This window comes from Ailuropoda melanoleuca, chromosome 7, assembly GCF_002007445.2.
Source record: "Ailuropoda melanoleuca isolate Jingjing chromosome 7, ASM200744v2, whole genome shotgun sequence".
Taxonomy (NCBI): Eukaryota; Metazoa; Chordata; class Mammalia; order Carnivora; family Ursidae; genus Ailuropoda; species Ailuropoda melanoleuca.
The window spans coordinates 23628550-23647251 of record NC_048224.1 but is presented as its reverse complement, the minus strand read 5'-3'; the positions used below and the strand labels follow the sequence as shown (position 1 = coordinate 23647251).

At 39.5% G+C, this 18702-nt stretch overlaps 1 protein-coding gene across 4 annotated transcripts in view; it reads right to left on the bottom strand.

Moving 5' to 3' along the window:
- Positions 1-18702, bottom strand: part of NFX1 (nuclear transcription factor, X-box binding 1) — a 72864-nt gene that overhangs the window by 34350 nt on the left and 19812 nt on the right. For all 4 annotated transcript variants that reach the window (XM_034664019.1, XM_034664018.1, XM_019806844.2 and 1 more), the window contains exons 4-9: positions 18132-18209; positions 13900-14005; positions 10460-10531; positions 8645-8784; positions 2274-2373; positions 1973-2190 (exon numbers count right to left, since the gene is read on the bottom strand). In XM_034664019.1, coding sequence (XP_034519910.1) covers positions 1973-2190; positions 2274-2373; positions 8645-8784; positions 10460-10531; positions 13900-14005; positions 18132-18209 — 714 coding nt within the window. The remainder of the gene's footprint in view (positions 1-1972; positions 2191-2273; positions 2374-8644; positions 8785-10459; positions 10532-13899; positions 14006-18131; positions 18210-18702) is intronic.

The following is an 18702-nucleotide window of genomic DNA, read 5'->3' as shown; positions in this document are numbered from 1 at the left end:
GCTCGGGGTGGAAGGAAGGGAGTGGACTGTGACTTAAACAACACAGACTCTTGCTGTTCGTACTGAATTTTAGGTTTTCTTTAACAAATAGTTCTTCATTTGATGTATGCCCAAAGGACAATTTCCAGAAACTTTAAGTAATTGCTTTGTAATAATTTTCCCTAGCTTCGCTTGTTTTGCTGGGGAATGGGTCCACACAGCTCATGTTCCCATCCTGAAAGTAGAACTTTCCCAAGTACCTCATACTAAAGCAATCTGTCTAGGATGGAAATTCCTATTGAGTGAGCTACTAAAAGACTTCGGCAAGCTTTCTACAGATAAGTCAGATCTGAATAAACTTGACAGCCACTGTTTTCACTAGCCATGGGATTGTCTTTGAGCTCTCAATCCGACTCAGCCTAATTCCTTACAAATTTTCCATGACTAAAAACTTGTTGAGGTACACTGGTTACCCTCATACGCCTTCATCTGGTCTTGTCCCAGCCTCTGGGCCTGTTTATACAGACAATTACTATCCTTCTCTTGCTCAAGTCCCCCTGTACTACCCATTTCACATTTCCTCTTTCTCTGATTGCCAACATATCTTAGCCCCACAGTGGGATTTCTGGTCATCATATATGAAATTATTACAAAACTGATCCATGAGCTTTTTGAAAAGGGAAGATCTTTACTATCCTTCTTGACTTTGAAGTCTTCTGATCTCCACTTTACAGAGCTTATTTGAAGATACATTTTTACAGTAGGCAAGAGAACCAACAGACAACTGATTTTCCTAATGCAGTTAAAATATGTATTAAAATATGAGAAAAGAGCATTTCTCCTCTATACACAATTTTAAAGTCAAACTATAAAAAATAATTAGGTAGTGTGTACCTACCAGTTTCTGCTGGTATCTGGAAGAAATATGAAATCTCTCTTTTCAATAAACATGGAAACCAAACCTAAAGATTTTAGCTTTGACAATTAGTTATAGGAACACCTCTCTGATATACACTCAGTTGCCCACATCCATTTTCTAAATACACAGCCTTTGAACACTCACCCAGGAGAGAAGGTGCCAAGCCATTGCAAAACTATACGGGTATATTCCCCAAGGACTGCCTCAGACTGTCTCAGAACTCAGACTATTACTTTACAGCTAATTCCAACAAACTTTTTCTGGTTTCTATATCCAAAAAATCAGAAGCCACAGAACAGAAAAAAGGGAGCGTCATTAATGGTAGGCACGCAGGCACACTAAAAGCAATGACAGGAAAATAAACACCCAAAAGCTTTAACAAGTAGATAAAACAATTAAAACTGTACACTGGTGTGGGGAAATTGCCCGAGAAACCTGAGTAGGCCCTAAGGGCATCACTGTACGCATAATACAATAACTGAGGTTCAAGAAAATGATGACTCTGGGTCAATAAAGAAGAAAGAAATTATCTTCAGTAACCTCTGTTTAAAGACAGAAGAAAATGTAAGTTTTAGAAAACTGCCTTCCAAAATGATGCTCAGAAAGTCTTACCTTCAACCAAATGGGAAACTCAGCTATAGAGAAAGTATTTCTTGAGTACTCCAATGGCTAAAGTTTTATTATATTTAGCATTTTAGTTCTTAAACATCTCACCCGCAGTTATTTAACATGTTCCTATTATATGAAAATGCCTTTGAACACTCATTGACCCCTGGACTGGTAAAAGGATATATGGTGTTCATACTACTGCAGGCTACTAAGAGAAATTATAATCCCCACTGGCCCCACATGGAATAGTATCTCACAACTGTCCTGAGGTGGCAATAAAATAGCCGAAGCAAAAGGAGAGATCACTTGGGCATATTTGAGTTTTCATAAGTATATTTTGAGGAAAGAAAAAATGCTCACACAAATTTTATCATTAATATTTTCAAAAGCCTCTGATACTATAACTGAAATTTAACACTATTCTGCTTATATATTTTTAAAGACAACTTTACGCCTACTGGTTACCTAAGGAACCACATGGCAGAGGCTTGCCGCACACTTTTCCACACGAAGGGACAGGATCCATGCATGTTTTCCGACCACTACTTCCAAGTTCTAGCAATTGGCTAAGAGGAGTTTGGCCACAAGGGCAACAGCGCACCAGCTGGGGGAGCCGTGGGCACGGCTGGCAGGGCTGAGGGTGGCACACTTGAGAACATGTATGGTTCCCACATTTCAAGTCCCTGTAAAGAAAAACAACAGACTGTTATATAATTGTTGCATAAAATATGGCTTTATTCTTACTGAGAAAAACATAAAACCTTACTTGCCACATATCTTTAAACAGCCAAAGTCTCCAAATCCATCAGACTTTCCTATATCTGTTCCACATAACACATCTCGGGAAGTGCTGCCACAGTAGCATACTTGAGGACACAATATCAAAAACAAAAGTTAGTAAACTCTATGAATTCTTAAAATGTTCCACACAATCTACAAGATTTTGTGCTAGCACAAAACGCTATTCATTAGTGTTGATCAGACCTGATGCAGAAATAAATGTGGCTTATATAGCAGCTCTAAGATCCACCTAAGAGGCTTTATCACAGGAAGAAGTGAAAAAGGCCTTGTTAGACTGTCGATATCCCATGTGCCTCTGCAGCACATCCCCAGAACAGCATTAAAGTGAAGCAACCCTCTAAATGAAGAGACTACTGTCCAGCCCCTAAGGCCATGGCTGAGAACCATTCACCCTGAGGCTCCCTGGGCATCACTGGGGTCCTCTAGAGACGTTACGGTCATGGAGATGATGACTGAATCCCTGCCGTCTTCACTCCAACACAAGCAGCATAGATTTAGTACTTTATATATTGGGGTTCACATAAAATACTCAGAAAAACTATCTATTGCTAAAAGGGAATAAAAAAAATCAGTGCAATATAAAATCCTTAATCATTTGTATTCTACTACTATTGAATTTGAAGTACTCATGTTTGAATATTCACACTGAGTAGAAAGTTCAAACAACTCAAGACTTTAATTTGTTAGATAAAGAACCCAGTCCAACATCTATAGCTCTTCCTGTGGGTTCAAGAAAGGAGTTCCTTTATTTCTTGAGGTCAGCAATAAATATGTGTTATATTTAAGGAGTTATGTTTCTGATGTATTAATATGTAACAAAGTCTGATGAGAATTAATTTTCATCAATTTACATAATTTTTCTAAGTGTTACTTTACATTTTCAATTTATAATAAAAATTTATCCCATTAAAATCAATCTGTGCAAATATACTTGGCCCTACATAATAAAAGCAGACCAAAAGAGTAGAAACTAAATTGAAATCTTGCAGACTTAATGATGCTTTCCTTCTTTCTCAATACAACTTAGATTATCTACTTGCACATAAAATCAACATAAAAATAAATGCAACACTATAAAAACATCAAATCTTAAAATCACATATTTAGTAAAAAATAAAATAGAATACTTCTAACTTCAAACATTAGCAATAATGTTTATTAAAAAAAAAATGACCAAAAACTTTCAATGAGACATGAGAAAGGGGAAAGCCTCAAATCAATAAAGACCTAACCAAGACTCTTGATTTTTAAAGTCTACATTCCATCTTCCAGTAAGTACATTTGCAGTTTCATCCCGTTCTTTTTTTTTTTTTTTAAGATTTTATTTATTTATTCGACAGAGATAGAGACAGCCAGCGAGAGAGGGAACACAAGCAGGGGGAGTGGGAGAGGAAGAAGCAGGCTCATAGCACAGGAGCCTGATGTGGGGCTCGATCCCATAACGCCGGGATCACGCCCTGAGCCGAAGGCAGACGCTTAACCGCTGTGCCACCCAGGCGCCCCTCATCCCCTGTTCTTAAACTGATTCATTTATTCAATAAAGACTTACTGGATGAATATACATGTAGGAAATACAACCAGTATTTATGGAACCAATGAAATTGGTAAACAAACCCTAGTAACTGGGAATTTCTGCAAGCAGGCTTTTCTTTGCTAAGTTTCTGCTCAGACAGAACAGAGGATTTTGGTTTTTTTTGTTTTTTGGAGGTAATGAGCAGATAGCTGTGAACAAAAAAGTTGAGGGTCAGAAATAAACCCATGCCTGTATGGTCAATTAATCTACGATAAAGGAGGCAAGAATATATACAATGGGGAAAAGAGTCTTTTCAGTAAATAGTGCTAGAAAAATTTAACAGCTACATGCAAAAGAATGAAACTGGACCATTTTCTTACACCATACACAAAAATATCCTCAGAATGAATTAAAGACATAAATGAGAGACCTGAAACCATTAAATTTCTAAAAGTAAACACAGGCAGTAACCTCTTGGACACTGCCTTTAGCACCATATTTATGGATATGTCTCCTCAGGCAAGGGAAATAAAAGCAAAAATAAACCACTGGGACTATACCAAAATAAAAAGCTTTTACACAGCAAAGGAAACCATCAACAAAACAAAAAGACAACCTAACAAATAAGAGAACATATCTGCAAATAAGATGTCTAATGAGGGGTTAATATCCAAAATATATAAAGAATTTATGAAACTCAACACCAAAAACAGAAACAATCCAGTTAAAAATGGGCAGAGGACCCAAATATACACTTTTCCAAAGAAGACATACACATTGCTGACAAATACTCAACATCACTAATCATCAGAGAAATGTAAATCAAAACCACAATATCACCTCACACTGGTCAGAATGCCCAGTATCAAAAAGATAAGGATGGCGTGCCTGGGTGACTCTGTCTCTCGGGCGTCTCTCTTCAGCTCAGGTCATGATCCTGGGATTGAGCCCCGTGTTGGGCTCCCTGCTCATGGGCAGTCTGCTTCTCCCTCTCCTCCCTGCTCATGCTCTCTCTCTCGCTATTTCTCTCTCAAATAAATAAATAAAATCTTAAAAAAAAAAAAGAAAAAGAGATACGGAATAATAAGTGTTGGTGAGAATGTGAAGAAAAAGGAACCCTTGTACACTGTTGGTGGGAATATAAACTGGTGCAACTACTGTGGAAAACTGTATGGAGGTTCCTCAAAAAATTAAAAACAGAAATACCATGATCTAGCAATTCTACAACCAGGTATTTACCCAAGGAAAACAAAAACACTAATTCAAAAGACACATGTACCCTATGCTTGTTGCACATTATTTACAATAGCCAAGATATGGAAACAACCCAAGAGCCCACCAATAGATGAATGGATAAAGAAGATGTGGTACATAGATATATTCAATAGACTATTACTCAGCCATAAAAAGAATGAGACTTTGCCATTTGCAACTTGGACCTAGAGGGTATTGTGCTAAGTGAAATTAGTCTGACAGAGAAAGACAAATACCATATGATTTCATTTTTATGTAGAATCTAAAGAACAAAACAAATGAATCAACAAGCAAGCAAAAAACCAAACAGACTCTTAAATATAGAGAACAAACTGGTGGTTGCCACAGGGGAGGTAGGCACGGGGACAGATGAACTAGGTGAAGGGAATTAAAAGGTACAAACTTCCAGTTATAAAATAAGTCATGGAAATGAAAAGGACAACATAGAGAATATAGTCAATAATATTATAGTAACAATATATGGTGACAGACAGTGACTACACTTAACTGTGGTAAGCACTGAGTAATGTACAGAGTTGTCAAATCAATATGCTCTACACCTAAAACTAATATAAGACTGTATGTTAATTCAGTTAAATAAAAAACAAAAAAGAATCAAGGGTCAGAAAATTGTGACAATGAAAACAAAACGGAACCCCTGTTCAATCAGGAAACAACCTGAGTACAGTATTAAAAAGCCCTGTTATGTATGCGTAGGCACAAGAGACAGCAATATGAGCTGGTGACAGAAGAACTGGGTGGTCACTGCTGGTTGAAGATTATTCGGGAACCAAAGGTAGTCTGGAAGAAGGTCTCTGCTGCCAGCTTTAGCCTGTTCAGCATTTTTATCAACACATGAATGAACCTCTGGGAGGAATGCTTATTAAATCTCTAGATAAGGCTGAAAGGGATCCTAGAAGAACTACAATGAAGAGGATAAATAAGCTATACTCTCCTAGATATTTATTGCAGACAAACAAAAAGCTTTCAACTGGGTCTGAAAAATCAACAACACAAAAACAGAAAGTCAGAGACTGGAATCCATACAAATTTGTACAAAAAAGACCTGGGTGAGTTAGCTGAGAAAAAGCACAATATGAATCAAGAGCTACATATGGTCCACAAAGGGACTCTCTCACACCACAGTCTATACTCCTAAGACCAAACTGCCAGTATATACTTAACTCCTGCCTTATCTCAAATGGCTTTGAGGTAGCATGTAAGGATATATGAAATATAACACAGGAAAATACATGTAAAGATGTGAAAAGTAGAACAATGGTAGAGATACAGAATAAATCAAAGTTAAAAAAAGTACACTATAAAGACAAATATTAGGTCCAGTTATCCAGGGTTCCTGAGATAAAAAGATCAATCACCTTTGAGGAAAAACTACTCCTCTTGGAACTAAGGCCAGACAGTAATTTCTCCCAAGAGGACCCATAAAAAGAACACTTGAGTAATACACAGCACAGTTCCTCACATGAAATACTCATAGTGTACAACATAAAACATTTCATAGGGCTGTTACTTATTTCAAGTGCCAACATAGATCAATAGCATCACACTAAGGTAAAATTTCATCAAATAAAACTCTACAGGGCACCAATACATGGTAGGCCAGGATCCCTGCAGATCGGGGGCCATTGTAAAAACAGAGCAATCCCACAGTATGTGTGTCTTTGTGGCTCGCTTCTTTCACTTAGCATAACGTTTTGGAGGTTCATCCACTTCATGGCATCTATCAATATTCTATTCCCTTTCATGGATGAATAATAACCTGCTGCATGGTTACATTTGTTTATCCATTCATCAGGTGATAGACATTTGAATTGTTTCCATGTTTTGACTATGATGAATAGTACTGCTATGCACATGCATTTACAAGTTTTGTGAGGACGTATATTTCCACCTCTTTTGGATATATGCCTAGGAGTGGAATTACTGGGTCATATGGTGAAATTCTACATTTAACCTTTTAAGAAACTACCAAACTGTTTTCTGAAGTGGTTATATAACTCTGATTGTGGTTTTAATTTACACTTCGTTAGTATTTGAAGGTGTTAAGCACCTTTCACATGTTTATTGGCTATTTATGTTTTTTTTGTTTTTTTAAAGATTTTATTTTATTTATTTTACAGAGATAGAGACAGCCAGTGAGAGAGGGAACACAAACAGGGGGAGTGGGAGAGGAAGAAGCAGGCTCATAGTGGAACCCGATGTGGGGCTCAATCCCACAACGCCGGGATCACGCCCTGAGCCGAAGGCAGACGCTCAACCGCTGTGCCACCCAGGCGCCCCATAAAGATTTTATTTATTTGAGAGAGAGAGAAAGAGAACACAAGCTGGGGGAGGGGTAGAGAGAGAGGGAGAAACAGACTCCCTGCTGAGCAGGGAGCCCAACGTGGGGCTCGATCCCAGGACCCCAAGATCATGACCTGAGCTGAAGGCAGACGCTTAACCGACTGAGCCACCCAGGCACCCCTATGTTTTCTTTTATGAAGTATCTGTTCATGTTTTTGCTCATTGTTTAAGTTGTTCCTCTTTTTTTGTTGTTTTTTAGGAGTACGTCAAATATTCTGGATACAATCTACAATTGATCTATTCATTTTCTTAACGGTATCTTTTGAGAACAGAAATTTTTAATTTTGATTAAAGTTCAATGTATCAATTTTTTTCTTTTATGGTATTTTTGTTCTCTGTCCAAGAAATCTTTACCTAACCCCAAAGTTGTGAAAATATTCTCTTATAGTTTATTCTGGAAGCTTTATGTTTCTGGGTTTTACATTTAAGTCTGTGATCCATGCAGAATTAATTTTTGTGTAAAGAGTAAGACAGAGGTTGAGGTTTGTTTTTTCTTACGTATACATCCAGTTGTTCTAGCAACATCTTAAAAAGGCTCCTTTTTCACACTGAATTAACATTGTGGTTGAAAATCAGCTGACTGTACAAATGTGGGTCTATTTCTGGACTTTATTCTCTTTCACTTATTTAGTAGTCTACCATTAACACCAATAACTACACTGTCACGATTATTGTAACTTTATAAATCTTGAAATCAAACAGTTTAAGACTTTCAACTTCATTCTTTCTCAAGATTTTTCTGGCCTCTCTAGATCCTTCTTTTGTAAAAGTCGGCTCCATGCCCAGTGTGGAGCCCAATGCGGAGCTTCAACTCACAACCCTGAGATCAAGACCTGAGCTGAGATCAAGACTTGAACACTAAACCAACTGAGCTTCCCAGGAACCCCTCTAGATCCTTTTCAAGAAGGTACTTTTTAAAAAAATTTCCCACTTACTTTTAAACAGCATTTTAAAATCTACTGTCCAAATTCTATAGGACAATGACCTATACTGGTATTATGAAACTAAGCAGTGAAACTAAACACTAAAACTAAACACTGAAACCATCTAAGCATCAATCTATCTCCATTTCTCTCTACCCAAGGTACAGAGCTACTAGAGACCTTGTAACTATAGGCGTGAGACCAATCCATGTCATCAAGACAACTATAAATAAGGTTCCAGAAAATACACAAGTATTGCTGGCTGGTGTGCCCACCACTTACCCTGGTTCAGTATAATCCGACAAGGCTGGCATTGACCCCCATGGCATAGCTCAGCACAGTGGTGCTGACCACAATTCAAAAGATTCTCACATGGATTGGAACAGTGGACCGAGACGGCCTGACCACAGCGAACTGTGTGCCTAGAAAGAAAACAGATGTTTAGACAGCATTAGTTTGATGTTGGACAATAAATTCCTGTTGGATAGCTAAACTTAACAATGAAGCCCAAATCTTCCCCCCAAAACTATGAAACCTTTCTCTTGACCCTGTTTCTCTCACTTTTCTGTTTACCTCCTCCAATCTTTATTTCCTCAATTACTCTCCTCCTCTCCACTCTTTCTTTTTTCCCCTGCTTTGCTTTCCTTATTTCCCATCCTGCCTTTCTCTCTCCCCTATGTTCTGACCAGTGAAGAAGTGGAAATTTCTCTCTGTATATTTCTTCACTGAGTAGCATGAAGTAGCGTGCAGGAGAGGAAAGAGCCAGGAGCTCCCATAGTATCTTACAGATGGAAACAGCAAAGCTGGGGGTCGGGGGCACGGGTGGGGAGGGTTAGTTATAATGTATATACTAAGACTAGAAATACAATGGCATTCTCCTTGGATCTGGTACTTTGGAATTTTATGTAGTTGTAATACTTAAGAACATACTGTATGTGACTTTGATTCAGGATGGGAAAATCATTCTTGCTTTATTCTAATAAGCATCCTAATTTTGCTGACTTACTGGCTACAGGGGGATATGAGGCTAGTGCTTTTAGACAATTATTTTCAAGTCTCTTTCCAAGGTAATGGTTTAGAGCTTGGAGTTACTCTCCTGCAAGAAGAGTTTTATTCTATCCCCTACTTTCATCTCAACCATGTATTTTGTTTTAAAAAGTCACTGTTACATATACAGATGACCAGTTTCCAGTGCTCAGCATCATGGCTAACATCAACCCCTGGAGGTGAACACTATTATCTCTATTTTATGATAAGAAAAATGAGGCTCAGTGAGACCACACAATTTGCCCAAGTCAACAACTGATTAGTGGCAGAGCCCAGATCTGACCTGGTTTTTCTGACCCAGAGCCTTACTCTCAGGCCATACTACTATCCTAAGTTCAGACAAATGTGATTCACTGAAAATTGGGTCAATCCCATTTTGTCTTGTGGTTCAGAAATCATTTGGGTTTTACTGGGCCTCAGAAACATTTCATAACTATCAGTGATCCTTGCCCTGATGATGGAGAACTTTTATTATAATGCAAAGAGGATGGGCTCTGGGGTCACTTACTCTTTCATTTAACAATATTCACTGAAAACCTCCTAGATGCCAGATATGATGCTAGGTACAGGTAAATGGTCCCTGTCTCCTGAACCTTAACAGGCCTAGGTTCAATCCTGATTCTTTTACCCACAGAGGTTAAGAAAAAAGTCCCTGTCATCTTGGCATTCAACTGACATGGGTAATCTCATTAAGCCAATATCTTCTTAATCACTTACAAGACTGCAAAAAACAGGATCAGGAAAGCAGAGTAAACTATTATTTACAAAAAAGTACTATTTAGGGGCGCCTGGGTGGCTCAGATGATTGGGCGTCTGCCTTCGGCTCTGGTCGTGATTTCCAGGTCCTGGGACTGAGCCAGTGGGGAGTCTGCTTCTTCCTTTCCCTCTGCCTCTCTCCCTCAAATAAATAAATAAAATCTTCAAAAAAAAAAAAAGTACTATTTATGCCTACCACTTATTTATATCTACCTACTTATTCTTACTTTAGAAATTCACACATAAATCATAAATGTGGAAACTGAAGTCTTTAGAGAGCAGTTCTAACTTTACCTGGTCCGTCCACATTCACATGTTTTAGTCATAAATGCAGGGCAGGGTGGACAAGGTCCAGGATGGCAGAGACTAAAAGAGAAAGGCTTAGATGAATAAATCATACTCATGTATACAAACCTGAACAAAGTTGCCCCTACTGGGTCTCACTGTAAATGTGCCAACAAATAAAGCTATTATGAGATGTTTTAGTATTTGCCTAAAGTTGATTAAACTATTTAAACAAAAATACCAACAATGTTTTCATATAGGAAGAATGGGTGGGATTATCATCTTAGAATATTTAACCAGAAAAATAAAAAAGCCCAAGTCAAAATACTGGTTTTATTTGGTTCTGACAGTCAAAGCTGACATTTAAAAATATGGTCTTAGCCCACTTAGTGAGATGTGTAGGGATAAAAATAGCTTGCCACTAAGGTGAATGGTCATCCATCTAGTCAATACTCAGGTAATGGGCTAATGATGGGAACAGTGAAAAGAAGGCTGACATGAGGGGAGGCATGCTGGTAAGTAAGATAAGGAGAGAACAAATGGGAAGGGATTCATGAAAAGAACTGGACTTAGAGGTATGCTATTGGTCAGGATTAGACTTCTGAACAGAATGCTTCTTTCTTATAGGAGTGATGTTATAAAGAAAAAGAAAAAATTACAAAATGGAATTTATCTATTCAAGTAAACACTATTCTCTTCAAAGTAGATACTCTGGTAAATTACACACTAGTTTAGAAATACTACTAAAAAAAACATTTTAGGGGTGCCTGGGTGGCTCAGTCAGCTAAGCGTTTGACTCTTGATTTCGGCTCAGGTCATGATCTCAGGGTCATCATGTTGAGCCCTCATGGGGCTCTGTGCTAGGTGTGAGCCTGCTTAAGATTCTCTCTCTCCGTCTGCCCCCACTTAGCCCCTGACACTCTCTCTCTCTCGAAACAAATAAACAAACCAAAACACACATTTTAGGAACTTCTTTGAGAATCTGGGCGGGGGTTGGGGGGGGTCTATGTGATGGCAAATCACAATCCTTTGGGAATTACAAGCCAATGAGACCCAAGTTTAATTAACTGAGTTGGTAAAAGAATTTGGCATAAAAAAACGAGGTGTGCTTATACAGTGATCTGGCTGAATTTTTAATATGACTCCTAAACCAGCTCTGATAATTCTTAAAGAAGCTTTAAACACTAAAAACAATCCAGGAACAAGTACCTAGTCTTCTAGGATGACCCATTTTGACAGACAGAACCCACATGAGACTTAAGTTTAAGCATGTTTCTTTAAAGATGAGTATTATCATTCAATAGTTGTAGTTCATTTGATATGCCTCAACCCTTTCAGGTAAAACTATTTTCAAAGCCGCACATTTACACAACTTTAAACTGACAGATAAATTGCTGACCGAGTGTGGATGACTCTAGATCATTTCAAATACCCCTCAGACCTGGACTCAATTGCAGGTTCTTGTAACCTTTAGAACCGTAGTTCACAACACTGGCTCCATATCAGAATCATATGGAAAGACCCACCGCCAGAGATTCTGATTCAACTTCTCCGAGGTAGAGACTGGACATTGGTGTTTTAAATGCTCCTTGGGGCGCCTGGGTGGCACAGCGGTTAAGCGTCTGTCTTTGGCTCAGGGCGTGATCCCAGCATTATGGGATCGAGCCCCACATCAGGCTCTTCCGCACTGAGCCTGCTTCTTCCTCTCCCACTCCCCCTGCTTGTGTTCCCTCTCTCGCTGGCTGTCTCTATCTCTGTCGAATAAATAAATTAAAAAATCTTTAAAAAAAAATAAATAAATAAAATGCTCCTTAAATGAGGGGCGCCTGGGTGGCTCAGTCAGTTTAGTGTACGGTTCCGGTCATGATCTCAAGGTCATGAGACTGAGACCCATGTTGGGCTCCCTACTCAGCAGGGAGTCTGCTTGGGCTTCTCTTCCTTCCCTCTCCCTCTGCCTCTCTCTTTCTCTCAAATAAAAATAAGTAAATCTTAAAAAAAAAAAATGCTCCTTAAATGATCCTAATGTGTAGTGAGGGTTGAGAAAAACTGCTCTACAGAATTTTATAATCTATGAGAACCTGAAACAGAGACACAAAAGGGCCAACTGTGGCTTCTGAGTCCTGATACATATAAATGGGAGAAACTCAAAGCTTTCTTTTGAAAGGAAGGGGTTGTGGGAATGGGGTTCAGCAACTGCAAGGGGCCTGACCAGAGTGACAGGACAGTTCCCAAGAGAAGGATTTCCAAAGCCACAAAGGAGCAAGTTTTAGGGCCTCCTTTCCCTTCAGGCGTGGTGTTGACCACCTAATCTGCATCAATTTTTGATGTTCTTTGGTAGTCATGACAGGGGGCCATTTCCGCTATAGACTTCAAAAAGTCAGTTCATGCAGAGTGTTAATTTATTATTGAATTTACTTAAAATGCCGACTGAGGGAAGGAACAGTTTAAACAGATGAGTCGCTGGGTTCTGAGGAAGGATCCATGGGAGCAGTAAAAGAAGCAGGCAGCAGGCCAGGCTGCGTATCCCAGTCTGGGCAGCTCTCCCATCACGGGCAATTCCCCAGCACCTCCCCCACATCCTGACCCACAAGGCCTCTGGCCCATGTTCCATGCAGCAAAAGCACCAAGATAACACTTTGAAGTCTGTTTTATTTTTAGATTTGGGTAATAAAAACAAGTTACCATTACTTGACCATTTATCATATGCCAGACTCTGTACCAAGCTTCTTAGATGCATTAGTTAATTTAATATTCATAGAACTCTATGAGAGAAGTATTGACGCTCATATCATTTTCATTTTACAGATGCAGAAAGTGAGGCTTACTGAAGTTAAGTAACTTGCCCAAGGTCACACAACTGTTAAGTGATTGACCCCAGGAAGTAAAAATTTGTCTGAAGTCAAAGCTGTAGAAATTTGTCATTTGTAAGTAATCAACTGTTATTTTAGGTATTCCTCTTCTTATTTAGAAGCTGACTGGATACACTGTAAAGGTGGCTACTTACTGGAGAGAGGGATTCACATCCTAAAAACACTGTGCAATAGGACCCTACACAATTGCCTTTTCACAGGCAGAAGTCTGTCCTATTCACTCTTTTTTTTGACCTGGATATCACTGGGGGATATTTCTTCTTAGAAGCCAGCAGTGCAGTATTGTGAAAATCCCAGCTCCACCATGTCCTGGCACTATGACTTTGGGCAAGATACTTGGCCTTTCTGAGCCTCATCAGTAAAATGGAGATGATAAATATCTATACATCACTGGGCTGTTTTAAGGATTCAGTGAGTTAACTCTTGCAGAGTGCCTGGCACAGCGTAAGCGCTCAGTAAATGGTACAATATTGCTCTTCACCCCATCCTGTTAAACCTTAACCACCAGATATATGTACTCAGAGCCACGAGCGAAGTGTGTCTACCAGGAATCCCCACGGGTCTAGTGTTCCAACTTACAGGTTACAGGAATGTGGGCAGTCCTGGCCAGGCTGTTTCTTTCTACAAACCTCACCACAACTATGTGGAATTTCATTTCTGCTCCATTCAGGATTCTTTACCTTGCCTAAAACAAATCAGATCAGAGAGTCAATGGTATAAACTTCAACTGTATCCTAGACTTTAATGAAACAGTACAATACAGCTAGACAGCATGAACTTCAGTGTGGTTTTCATTAGTTTGACAAACACAGCATCCCACATCCTAAAATAAAAAGATGACTGTAATACTACTCATCAAAAGCTTCACTGAGTATGATAAATCCTAAATTCTGGATTACCTGGAAAAGAGAAATGAGTCATTTTTACTCATGAAAACGCCACTTTGACTAATGGACATATTTAATCTAACATAAAAAACCCTTCAAGGTGGGTCTTTTGAAAATGGACCCTTGAACAGACATGGGAATATCTGCTGTAAGGATCAGAAAAAAGAAATAAGGGACAAGAACAATGGGGTGGAAGATGGGGGAGCAGCAAGAGATGAAAAGGACATAAAACCCCTGTACAGTAGGAACTTGCCAAATCTAAAGCTATGAAGTAGGCATAAGAGGGCTATAATTTTATAATTAGTGTCTCTGAAAATCTTTAGTATCTTCCATGAACTTAGCACAGAGGCAGGAAGTGTAAAACTGAAGCACGGGACTCCTCCATGCCCCTGAGGAACTCATCTTTACTTGGGCAACTTACACCCTAAATGATGGCCTGTCCCCAGTATTTGGCCTCTGCTTTTCTATCTTGTTTCTTTCAGAAACCTTATTCACATTGAGAGGTTTGATACACCTAAAGGCCCGTGATTCCCAAATCTACATTTTCTGTCTTTTTCCTCCCCCCCCAAATCTCCATTTTCTGCATTGCCCTGAATCCTCAGTTCCAGCCCTCTCTGTCCAACCATCTGCTGAACATCTCTGTGTGAAGTGTCACAGTCACCCCAAACTGTCTACATTTACAGCCAAAGTTAGTATCTTCTCTCTTAAACCCCTCCTTCTTCAGTGTTCCCCATTTCTGCCAGCAACACCATCACTGTCGGAGTCACAGACTCAAAAACTAGAGTCATCCCCGACTCCTCTTTTTCTTTCCATAATCTACTTAATCACTAAATCTTCTCAATTTCCCTACATAGTGCATCTCACCTCATCTCCCCTACTTCTACTCTTGTCTATTTGCCAGAACTTCATCTCCAAACTGTTAGAAAAACTTCCCCACCTCTGTGCTTTCTTGCCTTAATATAGTGCCCTGGTTTCCCCCTACCGTCTTTCAATGGCTCCATCTCTTTTCCCTGACTCTAAATGTTTTATTTTTCTTCTTTCTGCCAGGGTTCTGCATTAGACCCTTTTCACTCCTTACCCTTCCATCTACTACTCTCAACTGCAACCATCATCCCTAAGTCCTGGTTTCTCTTTAGATATTCCTAACGCCCAGGGCACCTGGGTGGCTCAGCTGGATAAGTGTCTGCCTTTGGCTGGGGTCATGATCTCAGGGTCCTGGGATAGAGCCCCTCATCAGGCTCCCTGCTCAGTGGGGAGTCTGCCTCACCTTCTCCACCTGCCTCTCCCCAGCTCATGCTCTCTCTCACTCTCTCTCAAACAATTAAAAAAAAAAATCTTTAAATATTCCTAAGTCCTTGTTGGACACCTCTCACTGGATGCCTTGTGCACTCATCCCACTCAATATTTCTAAATTGAACTCATCGTCCCCATCAGTCCTGGTTCTCTTTACCTGCCTTTCTCTGTCCTTGGTATCATCATTTCCAAAAGCATGAAACTTTGGAGCCACATTTGGGTTCTTCCCTTTCCCACTGCTGTTAATTCCTGTTTGCCTTTGAAATCTTGTACCCCCTTCCTTTCTCTCCCACTCTAACACCCATTATAGACTTTTATTATTCTTCACCTGGGTTCTTACAAAACCCCCAAATGTTTAAGGCCCCCACATACTCCATTCACTGCCACCAGACTAATCTTTATAAAGAACCACACTGACACCCTCAGAGGCTTCCCACAGCCTGCCAAATGAAGTCCCTACATCTAAGCCTGGCATCCAGAAGTCAGCCCTGGGGCGCCGGGGTGGCTGGGTTGGTTAACCATCTGACTCTTGATTTTGGCTCAGGTCATAATCTCAGGGTTGTGAGAACGAGCCCCGCAATGGACTCTGTGCTGGGCATGGAGTCTGCTTAAGATTCTCTCTTTCCCTTTCCTTCTCCCTCCCTGCTGTCCTTGCATGCACACACGTGCTCTCTCAAAAAAAAAAAAAAAAAAAAAAAAAAAAGTCAGCCCTGACTTTCCAGTCATTTCCCATGCCCTCACCTTTACAAATCCTGGGCTCCATAACTAGTGACTTTCCCTTCTCCTAACAGATCCTAAGACTTATTTTTAAACTTCTGTTTATGCCACTCTCCTCAACAAATCTTTTCTCCTACCAAGATTTTACCTAGTTTTCAAGCCCACTTGAATTTACCTCCTTTTTAAAGGATTCCCTAAATCATGTAGCCCAAAGTGATAACTCACCCCAAAGATCTCCCACAGTTCTTTGGACTTATAGAACATCAAGTTAATTGTGTCTTAGCTCTTAGACTGGAAGATCTGGGAAGTCAATAAACAGTCTTATTCCCCTGACTCTTCATTGTGTCTGCTACATTAGTAAGTTCCCAATAAAGTATATTACATTAATGGTCTTCCAAAAGAGCAAAGTGAGGCAAATCATTAGGTAAATATAAGGCCATTATTTGCATTCCCACACCATTTTACCTTACTCAGATCATCTTGACCTTCACTCCACATTCTTCTACCTTTTTAGGGCCTCATATTTAGTTTCTCAGTGAAGGCTTTAACAAGATTTTTAATTCTACTGCAGGGCTTTATGTTTAAAAATCCTTTAAAATAAGGTAATTAAGCCCTGGTAATGGTCCTACTTATATAGTTTTACATGGGTCTCTTGCTTCCAGTTTCATATTGCCTTGCCAATAGTACATTCCAAAATATTCATTCCTTCAACAAATATTATTTTAGTATCTTTCAAGGCTCAGATTTTGGCAATAAAACATAAAAGACCAGCAGATTCCAAATAAAAGAGTGGCCAAAGTGGAAGAGGGGTAAGAAAGGGAGGCTTCCTTTGGAAGACAATGTTTGGGGTCTGATCTTGAATGAATGAGGAGTCAGTGATGAAGATTTAAAGAAAAGACGGAGAAGAACATTCTAGATAGTTGAGTTCACCAAAAGATTGAGTCTAGAAGTTGAAGACTTGACGTCAATGACCAACTCTTAGTGAGAGCTGCTAGTTAAGTAATGGGAAAGAAGAAATATGAGCAAATTAAAGCCTACAGAAATAAACAGGGAAGAGCTAATCATTTCAAGAAAGGAATGGTCAAAAGCTCCAAGGGTTACCGTGCTGCCAAAAAGGTTAAGAACTTACAAATCAGCTCTGGATTTGGTCAGGAAGGGGTCACTGATGACTTCTGAAAACAGATGCAGCAAGGTGACAAAGATAGAAGCAAAAATGCAATGGTTCAAGAAGGGAGACAGATGGTTAAGAAGCAAAATTTGAAAAATCAACAACTAGATGAAGGTTACCCATTAAAAGACAGGCAGGAAAGAAAAAAAAATAATAAGACACCCAGAAAACAGACTAGCAGCAAGAATGAGCATCTGGATTGCAGAAGGTTCTTCCTAACACATAGGGGAATTGAGCTATTCAAAAATAGGAAGAAGCAGGCCACAAAGAAAGAGGATAGAGTTTGTAATTCTGGTTTATAGGAAAACTTTCTTTACAGAAGACCCCAATGACTGATTTCCTGGGTTAAAATAAAGTACTTTTCAACACTACTCTTTCCTCATACTGCTCAAATCTGGACTATCAAAGCTGTTACAGTTAAGGGTGAGAAAGAGCCCACATCTATGCCTGCCTCCACCATCTGGTCTAAAGGTAAGATCAAGGAGACCTGCACCATAGCTCAGAAGTAGCAATGAGCCTGGTGGGTATGATGAGAAGGCCCATGTCCAGAAGAGCCTGCCAAGAGCACAAAGGCCTGTGACTCTGGCTGTGTGATGGACCACAGGCAGAAGATGTCGGCAGACTCTTGGAACTTTGAAGTCTTATTAGAAACTTCTAAAATATGCCTGGTACATCATTTCTCTGGGCTGGAAAATAGTTACAATGCATGAAGTAGAAGAGACTCAAGTGAAAGCAAAAAAACTCACCACAGAAACAAGTGTAAGTATTAGGAACATGTGCAGAAACATTCTGACAGGCAGGGCACCTCCAACCACTCTGGCCATCTGTCAAGAAAAACGAGAAGAAACCAAAATAACTTCCTTATAAAAGCACAAGTAATTTTTAAAAATTTAATCTTAAAGGAAGCCTTGATATTAAAGCAGCAGTAGTCACTTCATGTTAAAGATATCAGATGTTAAGGATATCAGGATATTAAGAAATAAATTCACAATACTGAATACTCTGCTTAAATATTGCATGTAGGCTTAAATTTATAAGGACTTTGAATATAGTAATCAAACAGATACCCATATTTTTATTTTTTTATATTTTTATTTTTTTTAAAGATTTTATTTATTTATGTGACAGAGAGACAGGCAGCAGAGAGGGAACACAGCAGGGGAGTGGAGAGGAAGAAGCAGACTCTCAGCGGAGGAGCCGGATGTGGGACTCGATCCCAGAACGCCGGGATCACGCCCTGAGCTGAAGGCAGACGCCTAACGACTGCACTACCCAGGCATCCCAGATACCCATATTTTTAATCTCAATTGAGATATA